The sequence below is a fragment of the Podarcis cretensis genome, assembly GCF_951804945.1.
Source record: "Podarcis cretensis genome assembly, chromosome: 6".
In the NCBI taxonomy this organism is placed as follows: Eukaryota; Metazoa; Chordata; class Lepidosauria; order Squamata; family Lacertidae; genus Podarcis; species Podarcis cretensis.
This window is the reverse complement of record NC_137175.1, coordinates 58,243,868-58,257,682: the sequence shown is the minus strand read 5'-3', so window position 1 is coordinate 58,257,682 and position 13,815 is coordinate 58,243,868. Positions and strand designations below refer to the sequence as shown.

Below are 13,815 nucleotides of genomic sequence, written 5' to 3'. Positions count from 1 at the left end.
CAGATGTGCTTGTTTGCATTGGAAAAATAAGGAAATCACATGATGTGTTTCAGATTGAATGCAGCTCTGCCAAGATGAATTTGACTCGGCTTCAAATAATGTACTAAGAGTAGTTCCAGCTAATACACCTGCCCTTTCACCTCAATTTTGTATGTTCAAAGCAGCTTAAAAGCTGCATTTTATAAATGTTTCCCTTTCAGTTTTTGCTCTGTGAAAATGAAATGGGTTTTACCTTATGACTACAAAACAACCTATGTGCAAAGAAAATAAAGTGGGAAATATATCATTTTAAAACAAAAATGTTACCAAGAGCTAACACACACACAGTAATAGTAAATGCTAATAATGGAGAGTCATGTAAACTGCAGTGCCAAACATACTCTATCTTCTCCCACTTCATTCCTTTAGCAACTCAAGGAACTGAACTGATCACTTGCAAAGAGCTTTCTTCCATTGCTCAGTCTACATCAGATGCCCTTCTACTTTCCCCTTCTCACCAGTGGAAGCTGGTCCTTTAGGGCACATGGAGCACTGCTCCGGCAACCTCGGTTTGCCATCAGCCAGCTCCCCAACCGCTGCTTCCTTCTTACCATCAATCCAACAGGTGGCTCTGGCTGCCAGCGTCCTCCTCCTTAGTCTCAGCTTTGCTTGTGTAGGACTCAGCAAGGAGACAAACCGAGAACTAGTAGTCTCTGCCTGTCATTGGTTATAACTGATACAGTTGGCATCCTTGCTTTTCGCCCCACCAGTCCTAAAGGCCACTAGCCACCACTGCCTCCCACCTTCCTTCTTCTCTCTGAGCTCTCCCCACCACCACAAACATTAAATTAGGGGCCACGTTTCCTCATCCCTGTTTTAGCTCAACCAACACACTCCTGGCCCCTGAAGTGCCTTCTCTTTTCCAAGTGGAATCAGAATGTGTTCTACTCTCCATCTGGACATGCTTAATGGCTCCTCCTGCTTATGTATTCTAAAAAAAACCACATATACAAACACCCCATACAAAGTACACTTTCCTTCCTTGTTCTCCTGTTTTTGTCTTTAAAACACATTCCAGTTTTATTTTTATATCCTTGGCTCAAGATTGCTTCCTTCATTATTCACAAAAGGTCCTTAATATTTCAGGACTGATAGAAGTTTTTTACAAACTCTTTAAAGCTGCTGCACGGGATTCCACACTTTACAGAATTAATTCCAGATCAACCCACTCAAGAAATTTTTGGTGCCATTTAAATAGAATCCAGAGACCAGAAGTGCAATGTCAGTTGGGGGAAGGAGGTTGATTTAGGGAAATCCGGAGTGAATTTAGCCACTCATCTACTACCCAAATGCTATTTTGCTCCATGTTTCTTGCTTTTGCATTCCACAATGCATGCCAATATTTAGAATGACAAAGAGTAGAGCAAACAAAATGTATAAGGGTTTTCGCCCCACTGAATTGACTTTTTTGATCCTTGGAAAAAAAATACATGGGGGAATTAAATACAAAATGCAGGTGCAGAAGAACAGATAGTCATGGTGTAGAATCACAGGTTTGGAAGGCACAAAACTGTTTTTTTTGGGTGATATCCTTTTACTTTTTTTGGCATTCATGGGATGCTTCCAGACTGCCCCTATTTTTGAATGGTTTTAACACACATACCAGAAAATCCTGGTTGATTGGAAGGTCTTGTGCAAGAAACCCACATCCCCCAAAGATTAGGTTTTTTGCAATAAGGAAAATGATGAGGATATGCACTGGAATGTGTAGGATAACACTTGCTTTGACTCACTGTTGTCTCACCTCCCTGCAAGCAAAATGGGATGAATCTATCATACGATCAGTTCAAGGTGCTTCCATATTTGGCCCATTTGGTCTAATATTGTGATATATGAATTTACACTCAGTAGGTACCTTTATTTCCTATTCATAACTGGCTGTTTTAGCATGATATCAGATTATATTCATGGACTTTTATTTTGCATGGAAGTATAACAGAGAGAAGTCTAAATCTGTGAGCATTTGCATAACAAAAGGAAATGGCGTCCTTAATGTCCCCACTGTGTTTTGACAGAGACAGATTCCGAACAATGATCAACGTGCTGGGGGATGCTCTGGCTGCTGGAATCATGGCTCACATCTGCAGAAAAGAATTCACCAAGGATGGGTCTGAGGTGGGAGAAAATTTAACAATGGAGTTATAGTGTTGCACTTTCAACCAGAACAATAACAAAAATGGAATGTAGCGGTAGGCACATTGTGTGGTGGATTATCAATGTTTGAGGGCTAAACTGTGTGTTTTAAATTATATTTACCCCGTGTTAACAGCCTTTCTTGCACTATACCACTTCAGACTGCAGATGAGGATGGTGCAAATACAGGAAGCTTTGTTACACCGTAAGCCTGCAACTTACGCGCATTTAACTTGTGCGCGTTCAGCTTTACGCACATGGCAAAACATAAATAAAAGGGGGCAGGGTTCCAGGGGGGAAGGCTTTGGCAGTCCCACCTGCCATTGACCCAAAGTGCTTTGACCATATGTGATTTTGGCTTTAGGCGCAATCCCTGGAACATAACCCCCCATAAGCTGCAGGTTTACTGTCTTGAGTCAGACATTTGGTGCATCTAGCTTAGCACTGTCTACAAGGACTAGCCGTGGCTCTCCAGGGTTTCAGATGGGAATCACTCAACTTGGAATTGAACCTGGGATATTCTGCATGCAAAGCAGATGCTTAACCACTGAAATATGACCCTTCCCCATGTGTTTAAATGATTCCCCTTACTTCAAAACTCTATACTTTTGGAGCCTGCTTTATAGTGTGCCTTTCAATGTGCAGGAAGTTATTGTTGTTTTAGTGTAGGGAACACCCGCACATGCACCCCCCCTAATCTGAACTGGTACAAGTCCAGAAGGGTCTTAGATTTCTGAATTTGTAGCTTCAATCTGGATTGTAAATCCTGTCATTTTGAAACATGGCAATGCCCTATTGGCTTTTGACAGCTGTGTCCCTTGTGACCATAAATATATACGGTAATTCACAGCACACAAAAGTGAGTGTGGTTTAATTCCTCTCCATCTTTTGAAGGCCCCAAGTTTCCATACACGTTAACGATACCACATGTAATATTTTACCATCTCTAAAATAGTAATGGGAATCTCCCTGTTCCATTCATAGGTGCCTTTGATCTGTGAAACAAAACCCATCAGTATCCACCAGATCATGGCTTACCAGAGAAATGGCTGTGTGAAGAACATGAATGAGCCTCATGGACCTGAACCATCAAAGACATTCCAGCATCAAATACCTGTTCAAGTGGAGCAAGAAGAAAACCCGACAGAAACTCATACAGAGAAATCTAGCAGTAAGGACCACTGCACTATTGAAATCAATGAACTGGAGACAAATGTGTAACTGTTATTCCGGAGGTATTTGAAACCTAATGACTACCTCGCAACTGGAATTGGGAGACAGCCTTTTGCCTTGAATGGGAAAACATGGAATGACTGCCATGTGCGAAGTACGGCTGTGAGGCCAGCTGTGAACATCTGTGAAGAAGAAGAAAGAAGGCTTCAACGAGCATGGGGGTTTTTCAGTAGCTTGGTTGGTTTTGGTACAAAGGAACTGATCAGTGGACAACTTTGGTTTACTCTAGGCAACCTTATGTGACTCTTCTTATGATGCTCTTTAAAAGAACTCTGACCCCTTTAAAATGATTCATAAGAGCTAACTGTCTCACCGTCCTCCTAATCATGAAGATAACGTCAATATTCACAATTCCTTTATTTCACTGAACAGCTTCAAAATTAACATTAGCCTCAAACAGTAAAACTTTTGCATTCAATTAACAGGGCAACAAATCAAAAAGGCATTTATCTTAGCGAAAGGCCAAAGTAATAATATTTCCCATTTGAAATGGGACGTCATTATTATAAACCTTACAAAATTAAATATGTTTGCACATAGCAACATCAGCTCATGGAGTCTTCCCTCTCCTCCAGAGATCATGATCTCTGCAAGGAGATCATAAGCATGTGCTTTCATTTTCAGCCAACTGCTGATTGTCATTATATGCAATCCCTGACAAACTGTGGTTAGGGTTTGCTATGGTTTACTGAAAGAACTCAACTTTAAACCATGGTTATTGATCCTGGCTTATTTCAATGAATGATAGGAATGCTAACCACAGTTCCTGCTTGGGACATAAAAACAAACCACGGTTTAATTTAAAATGGAGGGGGATGCTTCCCATCTCCTCCTTGTAGCATGCCAGAGGAGGAAAGAGAAGACTCATATGACTCATGTGTGTCATATGAAACAGTGGTTCATGTGAATCATGCCAGTAAGTTATTATGTAGCAAACCACTCTGAATTGCAATTCAACTCTCCATGCTATCCATTATTCTGTTGAAATATTAGTCTCTCTGTACTCGGGTTGACTCACTATTCTGTGAGAGGAATTCAAGCACTCTAGATTTATGCAGTTAAAGTGGTTTAAAGGACCACTTCACATCAAATCCATTTTTAAAAAAGAATCAGACCCTTTGCAGTTTGGAAACTGACAGAATGTCTTGAAAAGTGAGGGACGAACAAATGACTAACGGGAAGATGTATAAATATCGTGACAGCAAATCAGGATGAATGCAGGACTGATACTCATTGTTGTATAACTGCCCTGCAAATAAAACAGAATGAATACTCAATAAAGGCCAGTTATAATCTAACCTCTGCATAAGCTTTGTGCAAGCAAATTCAATAACTAGTTTTCTAGAGGAGCCCCATGGCAATTTCATTGCATTTCAGTAGCTGCATTCTCCTATATCACTGTTGGCTGTGATGGTAATGACTGAGTACAAAAAAGGGATCTGTGCAAATCGGGGATTCTCAAAATCCTTTTCTCTTTTACTTCTTTTGCAATACAGAGTGTTTGTTACTTGGCTAATCGCTTTTTAAAATTTTTCATGTGTATGTTGCCATGTATAGACTCTCCTCCCTGAAAGAGAGGGGAGTGGTTGTGGGCGGGAGCCTGAACACCGCCCCTAGCAGGGGGCGTAGCCCCCTGCCTCTAGCTCACCTGGCTGGCGCTCACGCCCTCCCCCCCCCCCCGGTGGCCGTCCAACCAGGTACCGTGGGGGGGCGTGTCCAGCAGCCTTGATGCTGCAGCGTCAGCCTCTCCCCGGCCTCATTTCTCTTCGTCGTCCTGTGCGAGTCATGTGTATGTTGCCATGTATATTACCTTTTTGGAACTAATGAGAAGGTTGTTTGTTTGTTTCTTTAACGAACCTGTTATTTGGAAGAGGGTCTCAAAGGTAGGAATTAAGCTAATCTACAAATATCCCATCATGTTTGCCTTCCAAGTGCCAGATGCATGCGCTTCTCTTCTTCTTTTTCCTTCGTTTTAAAAAATCTTGTTCCATTCTATAACAGCATCCACAGCATCTAGACGGCAGGAGTCCAAACACACACACAAAACCTGGTGCTACAGAAGAGTACGTAACGTTCTCTTCTTTGTATAGACTGTATATATACCATGATGTTTATGGCCCAGATCCTTTGACTAATATAGAGCTTGTGGTCAGAGAGCAGACTAAACATAGGCTGGGATCCAGTGTACATGACTGGCACATTTTCATTGTAACGCTGTCCTCACTTCCATAGTAAATGTTCTTGTGAACTCCCATCCTTAAACTTGTTTTTCTGAATTAATAACCATGCTACACACACACACACACACACACACACACACACACGGGGCTAGACCTTCAGCTCCATTCCAAGTATCCAGCCACACATTCCTGTGCTTCTAATAATGGGAATGGCAGTCATTTGAAGTCGAAACAGCTTGAAGGATGGGGGAAGACTGTGGCTGTTGAGTAGGCTATGCCAATTTCTCAGTCTAATTGGCAGAAGGTTATTAGAGGCGGCCAAGACTCCCATAGTCTTGTTGCACAGAAGATGGAATTGATTCTACTCTGAGAGATTTTGTGATGTAGGGATTGTATTCAAGTGACTTTTACTCAGAGTAGGCCCATTGAGATTAATGACCATATTGAACTTAATTCCAATGGGTTTCTTCCAAGTAAAAGTTAGGTGTCTACAACCCTAGGATTGTGACTGAGGAGAGTCGGGTTCAAATGCCTCTCACTCCTGAAGCTTTCTAGCTAGGGTTGGGCCATTTGGTGTCAACTCAGCCTAAATTAGAAAGCTGGGGAGGAACCAAGTGTGCCACCTAGAGCTCCTTAGAAAGGCAGAATAAAAATGTATTAGAAACCTAGCAGGTGACGTAGCTTTATTCTTGTCCCCTGCATGATGACAAGGTACATCTGCCAAAATTCTCCTCTGCAGAACCGTTAAAAGTGGGGGAACCCTTTTCTCTTCTGCCTCTGGACAGCAGATGTGGGATCAGCAGGTTCATCTGGTAGGCCATGACTTAGGGTCGGATTCTGAAGAAGAGGTGACTGAGTGATTGGAAAGCTGCCTGCTTCTGAGACTGGAAGCTATTCTTTTCAGTGCCTGCTTTGGAGAAGAGAGGTCCTTCACAGAAGATTATTTCCCTAAACCCTTCTGTTCACTTTGAGCTGACTTCACAGTTGTTCTCTCTGCATCTGCTTTCGTTCTCTTTTCTTTCACTTCTTCCTTTCTTTTAAAAAAACTTTCTCACGGATCACTCACTACGCTGGCGTTTTGCTGGTCTCCCACCCCTGCCTTATTCCTTCATTGGAGGGAGGGAGGAACTTTTATGTCACATCGTTTGATGAGAAATAGAGACGGGGCCTTTGGGGGAAGGAGGAAACGATGACACGATCTTTGCCACATCAGAGCCACCCCTAACATTTTTATATTGGTGGGAATTTGCTGTGGACCCTGGCTTCTTATTTTTATATATAGGTTGAGAGACTTTAAGAATGTTTTCTTTATTTCTCGAATCCTTGAATTATAAAACAACTCTCCCTGTACAACCAGTATGACCAATTGTACCATATATTGATTACCAGTGTTTTCAGTGGGAAATGTTTTTAATAAACATACCGTTGTAAAGAGGTTTGCCTATGTGCTACTTAAATGAGATGATTTTTCACCTTCAAACAGAGATTAATATTGTCAGATATCTGACAAGATGTTCTACAGCTCTTGAATTAGATATTTTGAATATAGCTTTCAAATTTGCATTCTCAAAGAGGATTTATTATTATTAGAAAATTTAAATTTGAATACTTTGGACATGTTGCCATCTCTCAATTGTCTTGATTTTTGCAGGGTTTGCATATGAAATCTTACAAGTTGTCAGATACTACATATAATTACATGTTAATGAAATGATGTCAAATTAATACCATTGCATCATAACTATTCAATATTAAAAGCTGCTGTTTGCCAACAATCAAATACAGTTAAATGTTATATACCAAGTGGTTTTCAGAGTGTTTCCGGGGAACCTTGAGTTCCTCAACGAGAAGATAACTAATGGGAGACAAAATAAATTTGTGTACATAACTACTAATTTTCCAGTGGCGTGCACAGTTGTAAGAGAATGCTAGATGTTTTCTAACACACATTCTCAGTTAACAGTGGACAGTAGTGAGGCCCAACAGTGGCCCAGGTGAACTGAGTCCGCTCTTGGACATGACCCAACCATTCTAAAATATGCAAGAGCTCTTTTGGTTGATGCAGAGAAAGTTGCCTGAATTGTGAGATATTATTGCATAGGACAGCAGAGTCTTGTGGCACTTAAAGACTAAACTGTTTGACATAAGCTTTTGTGGACTGCAGAACACTTCATCAGATACATATTGGGCTAAAACTGTCCTTATACTAGTCATACTAGAAGCATTTATTATTTTATTATATCACTCTTATTAGTATGAAAACCAAAACCAGTCCATTCTGCAAAAAAAGGGGGGGAGGCTGTTTTGCTTATTCCTTTATGACATGGATTTGGTGCATGTCTCTCCACAATTATAATCTCCCACAGTTTACTGTTTAAGAGATCTATAGTTAGAGTCCTGAAACATATGGCTGCCACAGAATTTGCTTCTATTCTCTATTTGTGCACGCCCAACAGAAACCATTTCAGTAGTGTGGAAGAGGGGACCCGGTTAGATAGGCAAACTGTGAATTCAGTCTCACATTAAAGCATATGGCTTGGGTCTCATTTTCCTGCAATATATCACTGCAGCTGTTGATTATGTAAGTGGTATGTGTAGACACTTTGTACTGGTGAAAATGCTTCTCATATGTTCTCCAGGAGACAACAAACATGTGATCCCCGCAGGCTCAGAAGATAATATAAAGCAAACCATCTGCAAATCACAACTGCGGGAGATACCATACCGCTCAATGGAAGGGAAATAGCTTTGAATTGGCAACGTTTGCTGCTGTTTCCTTCTGCCTTAAACCCCACCCCCAAACTGAAAAAGTAATTTACATTTTATATAAACAGGCTTGGAGAACGCAGAAAGGAAAAACAGGAGAGGGAAATACTAAATGGAGAAAATAATAGAGGAAATCAGATCAATTAAATAGGCAATGTAACACTCCAAGAATTCATTATTAGGGAAACTTTAGGCTGGAGTTTCATTTGACTTACAAGTGGAGCAATAAAATTGAATTCAGCAGCTTTCAATGCCTGTCTGAGAGATTTCCAATATTTCCTGCAGCAGACTAGGTGCTGCAAATTCCCTCTAGCCTCTCTCCAGTTAAATTGCATATGTAGTTGGGGAAAAGTGATGTGTGGACCCGCCCAAGTGTAATGATAGGAATTTGTTTCATGATAGGAATTTGTTTCAATGCTATTTTAACTAATTTTCTTTAACTTTCTGGGAGCTGAGCTGCACCCCTGACTCAAGATCCGCATGTTGTGTCTTGATGTACTGAAAACCTAAGAAACAATAGACATGATTCAGTTTACAAGATGAAAACTATTATTTAATACCCAGAATTATCCCAGAATTCCCTTTGTCTTTCTAATTCCATGTTAAGTCAGGGTATCCTAGCTGCACTGCAGTTAAAACTCAGGCATTCTGGGATGCTGTCTAGGATCAATAAATCTATCTTCCACCAGTCAGCGACTACATCACAGTTTGCCTCCTTTGTTCTACAGCAGGGGAAGGTCAAAAGCAGGCCACGGTCAACTTAGTAGTGGACCACTGGCCAAATTCCAGTGGGTCACCTACTTTCTATGGGCTTCTGGGCTTCTTTCAAATAATGCTGGGTGACTGTGTGGGCCTCAGCTCTCAATATTCTTACGTAAGGGTGCAAACTCAGGATAACTTCACATACATTAGCTACTGATTAACTGTCAAGAGATCCTGAGTGTTCATTCTTGTTTTTTTAAAGTGGATGTATTGGTGGACTGTACAGATTTTAGTTAAACAGGGAGAGGGAGAGGGAGAGATGGAGAACATGCCACATATTGAAGCCACTCCTTCCCTGTTCTAGGAGTAGCTAGGCTGAGGCACAAAAAAGGGTTGTTATAGCTATTCCACAGATATTTCTTTCCCTGCTCTAATTTCAGGCAGGTCAAGGATGAGTGAAGGTCAGGATGGGGGGGCAGAGACAGGAACAGTTCACTTCCTTCTCCTCTCATGTGGTTTTTAAGTGTATCTGGCTGGTTGCTCATCTATTCCTGAGTAAACTAAAGGCAGCCATCTAGCACGCGGCTCAAACTTAGAATTCTCCTGTTTCCCAGTGACATTTTATGGGACAACAATGATTCCAATAATGATGCGGCATTATTTTGACCTACTAACCCAATACTTATAAAACCATGCTCCAGGGAACTCTGTTCCTCAGAAGCTTAGCAAAGATTCATGACTGATAAACATGACTGGTAGACAAGCTTGGCTAAAAGACAGCTTGCCTATCACTAGGCAACTAATCTTGCTCTGCAAACTGCAGGTATAGCAATCTCAAGTCTCAACGGGCTGGAATATGGAACCTGTGGGCCTCCAGAAGTTGTTGGACTACAACTCCCATCTTCTGTGACAACTGGTCATGCTGGCTGGGTCTGACTGGAGTTGAAATGCAACAGCACCTGAAGGTCCACAGCTTTCCCATCTCTGATATGAGCAATGATGAAGTCCCCCAGGCCTGACCTGTGCTGACTGTGCACCTGAGAACATTTCCCAGCATCTTCTACAAAGTGGGTGTGGAGCAAGGCAAGCAAGAATGAAGAGAGTCTTCTCCAAAGATAAAAAGCCTGAAAAATTCCACACTGTGGTTCCCAGGAGGATAATCCTGTGTTAAAATTATATTTTATATGAACAGCTTTGTTTGTTAATCCTTGCTTGTTTGCTTACAAGAAAAAGAGAGAAGGAATAATTAATTGTCTTTGTAAGCCAATGCAAGATGAAATACGTTTATTTATCACTTTAATCAAAAGCTTCTAAGACACAGAGTTTTAGCCCAGCAGTGTCAAGAGACAGTAGAATCTATGCTTCCAGGAGGAAAGTCCCATAGTAAAGGAAACCCCACTGAAAATAACCTGTTCATCTAAGGTGTAAAGCTGAAGACTATGCTTATAAGTCCTCTTGCCACCACGGACTAAAAGAGCACAATTCAACCAAATGAAGCTGACCTGCAGATTATACATCAACAGCACAAGCCTATGCCCAGAAGTAAGTCCCATTAAGTTGAGCGGACCTTACTCCCTGGTGTTTATAGGATTGAAGTCAAATGTGTTACACACACATTTGCAGCATAGTACTAAGGAATCAAGCATTTAGAAAACATTACCACAAACTATTTACTAAATGGTTGCCTAGAATGTAATCTAAATATTTAATTTCTTAACAATAATATTTACTTGTTTTACACATGAGAAACACGTAGGCTAAGCATTTCTTGTGTGCAAAGGACAGTGAATCTATTGCAGAGATTTCAAAACCAACGCAAAGCAAAAGTGAGCCAATTTAACCACAGAATACAGGTCATCACAACATGGCATAAATTCAAGGAATTAAGCCCCTGAAAAATATTTACTTGCTGTACGCACACACAAACCCTTTCATACCAACAAATAAACATACTCTCTCATAAAACCATTTGCACACACAGAGAGACACACACACCTGCCTAATACACTACTCCAGTTGCTAGCATCTGGCGTGATTGCAAGGGAGGCGAGGACTTCTCAGAGGAGAGAACTATTGGGCTAGTGGTAGCAGTAAGTCAAGTGGCTGGCTCCAGAGAGCATAGGAAGACAGTTAGCCCGCTTAATACACTGTGATGTCTGCCTTCTACTCAGTGTACTCTTCCATAGCTGCTAGGCACTGAAGCTTAGAATGAGGAGGAAAACAGAGGCCTAGATTCATACCAGAAGCAAGGTTACTATGGCACCACAGAGGACTCATTTCAAGCTGGCTTTAGGCCTTGTTTCAGGACTTAAACAGCCCTGGTCTCCCTTATTACTTGTATTGAGAGAGAGACAGGAAGAGTACAATGTTGTTATTCATTGATCTCTCAACAGCCTTTGATACCATCAACCATGGTATTCCCTTGAGTATATCTGCAGGAGTGGGAAATGGTTCCCCTCCTACCTGCAGGGATATTTCCAGAGAGTGGCAGTGGAGGACTTCTGCTCAGCCATTGTTCAACCTCTTGCCACCCCAATGCTTCTTAACAGCTACTTGAAGCCACTGGGAGAAGTCATCTGAGGACCTGGGTGCAGCATTACCAGCATCTAACTCTAGCTCTCCATGTCATTGGAATCAGGTGGGGTTCCTCAGGTGCTGGGCCAGTGCCCAGAGGCAGAAAGGGGCTGAATGAGAGTCAACAAAGGGACATCAACATGACAGAGGCATGGGTGGTTCTCATGTCCAGGAACAGGGAAGATGTCCTGGGTGCACTCCCTATGAAAGAGCAGGTACACAGCTTGGGAGTATGTCTGGGATTCATCTCATTCATAGAGGCCCTCTTTCCAACACCCAGTGAGACACAAGCAACAGCATTCCTGGATCAGGATAGCCTTGCCATGGTGCTTCATGCTTTACTAATTAGTTTATTGTCCTGTGCTCTAAATGGGACTGACCTTGAAGATGCTCCAGAAATTGCAGCTGCTGCAGAATGCAGCTGTCAGGGTGTTGAGTGGTATGCTATTTGAAGTCATGTAGCACTGACCCTGCACACACTACACTGGCACCAATAGCTTACTGGGCCCAGTTTAAGGTTCTTGGGTCTCAGATAGTTGAAGGAGTACCTGTCCTGATATCTACCAACCCAAGCCTTAAGATCTGCCAGGGTGAGAGGCTGCTGCACTCCCAGCAATACGTGGAGTTCACCACAGGCTGATGCACTGCAGGGTGTTCTGGGTGGTGGCATCACATCTTTGGAATGCCCACCCCCAGGACATCTGATTGGTCTCCTTAGTTCTCAGTTTTAGATAGAGCCTGAAGACACATCTCATTACCCAAGGATCTGTGAATGTTTGATGTATTCTAGCATCAGATATTGTGATATATTTAGCTGTTGTGAGATCTGACTGATATGATTTCATTGTATTTATTCTTGTACAGTATATTTTGATGAACTCCAGCTAAATAAATTGAGCAAATAACAAATAAATTTGCACACTGGTGTCACGATATTATTGAGCATCTAAATATATATTAGACAAAAAAACACACCAAAAAAACCCAACCCATCTGGCTCAAAGGGTTGTTTACATCCATTGTTATGGAGATTTCTCTTCTACTGATAGCAGCAGTGCTGTACTGTGAGCAGATGGTCAGGGCTGGAAGTGTGCTGCCTTTGGCAAAGGGGATTACAAATGAGGCCCTTAGCTTTAGGACTACCACAGCTCAGCTTCTCTTTTGGGCTTAACTTAAGGGACTTTGGGATCAAGTTGTGGAGTATTCTTTGTGGCTGCTAAAGATATCTAGGCTACATGTGACACACAGAGAAGAAACAAGATGTACATAGAGGTCTATCACTATGTATGGGTGTCTCCAGGATGTTGGTACTTTACAGGAAGAATTCAAGTGCATGTCAAACTTTTAGGCTGGCATAATTAAAGCACTCTTGTCCTAGCTCAGCAAATTTGCTTTAAAAAAAAATGCAAGTGAAAGTGAAATGTGTGAGATAAACTAATGATTAAGAGAGAGATGTGAACACACCCTGCAGATCTGGATGGATGCTGGATGAATAACTGTCCTGCGAAACAAATCAAAATCAGTCCTCAATAAAGACTAGATAGAGTCTAACCACCACATAAGCATTGTGCAAACAAATCAGGTTGAATGCTCAATAAAGTGGTTGTCTGGAGCCCAAAGTCTAAACAAACACACACACACTTACACACATAGTGAACATTTTGGTGAATTTAAGGAAAAAGCAGCGGGGATTTTACTACTGAGCTGAAATATAGCACAGGAGCAGCTAACATGCTGTCCTCCAGATGTTTTGGGCCACAATTCCCATAATCTGTGACCATGTGCATCAAAATGTTGAAATAGTGCACTGGTGGTATCACTGAAACTCATCAAAATGAAACTTTGCACCCACATTCTACCCTGCCCTTCAGAGATTGCAAGTGGTTCTGTAGTTGCAAGCAGATATTACATTCCCTAAAGAAAATATTACAGTTAAAGGGTTAAGAAACATGAGGCGTCCCTACAACAGAAACACCCCCCTCCACCCCTCCCCATATCCTTTGGTCAATTGAGTAACAGCTGCATTTGCATTGTGCAATAACATGATCATTTGGAGAGGCCCAGGTTGGGAAGGAAGTAGCTGGCCATCCTAAATTCAAGATTTATTGGCAAGGTTGGTTGGCACAGATTTTTATCAGGTGTTTTCCCTGCTGGTCTACAGTTAGAAACTTCTCTTTCTGGATTTCAA

General features: G+C 41.7%; 1 protein-coding gene and 1 long non-coding RNA gene across 3 annotated transcripts in view; one reads left to right on the top strand and one right to left on the bottom strand.

Moving 5' to 3' along the window:
• SLC1A7 (solute carrier family 1 member 7) overlaps window positions 1–4,925 on the top strand; it is a 44,008-nt gene extending 39,083 nt beyond the window's left edge. For both annotated transcript variants that reach the window (XM_079980746.1, XM_079980747.1), the window contains 2 exons: window positions 2,055–2,154; window positions 3,157–4,925. In XM_079980746.1, coding sequence (XP_079836872.1) covers window positions 2,055–2,154; window positions 3,157–3,393 — 337 coding nt within the window. In that variant the 3' untranslated portion in view covers window positions 3,394–4,925. The remainder of the gene's footprint in view (window positions 1–2,054; window positions 2,155–3,156) is intronic.
• LOC307218509 lies at window positions 4,501–7,005 on the bottom strand. Its single transcript, XR_013839998.1, has 2 exons — window positions 5,216–7,005; window positions 4,501–4,965 (listed from the first exon to the last, which is right to left on the bottom strand). It is a non-coding gene; the product is annotated as an uncharacterized lncRNA (long non-coding RNA).
• Between the last annotated feature and the right edge of the window lie 6,810 nt (window positions 7,006–13,815).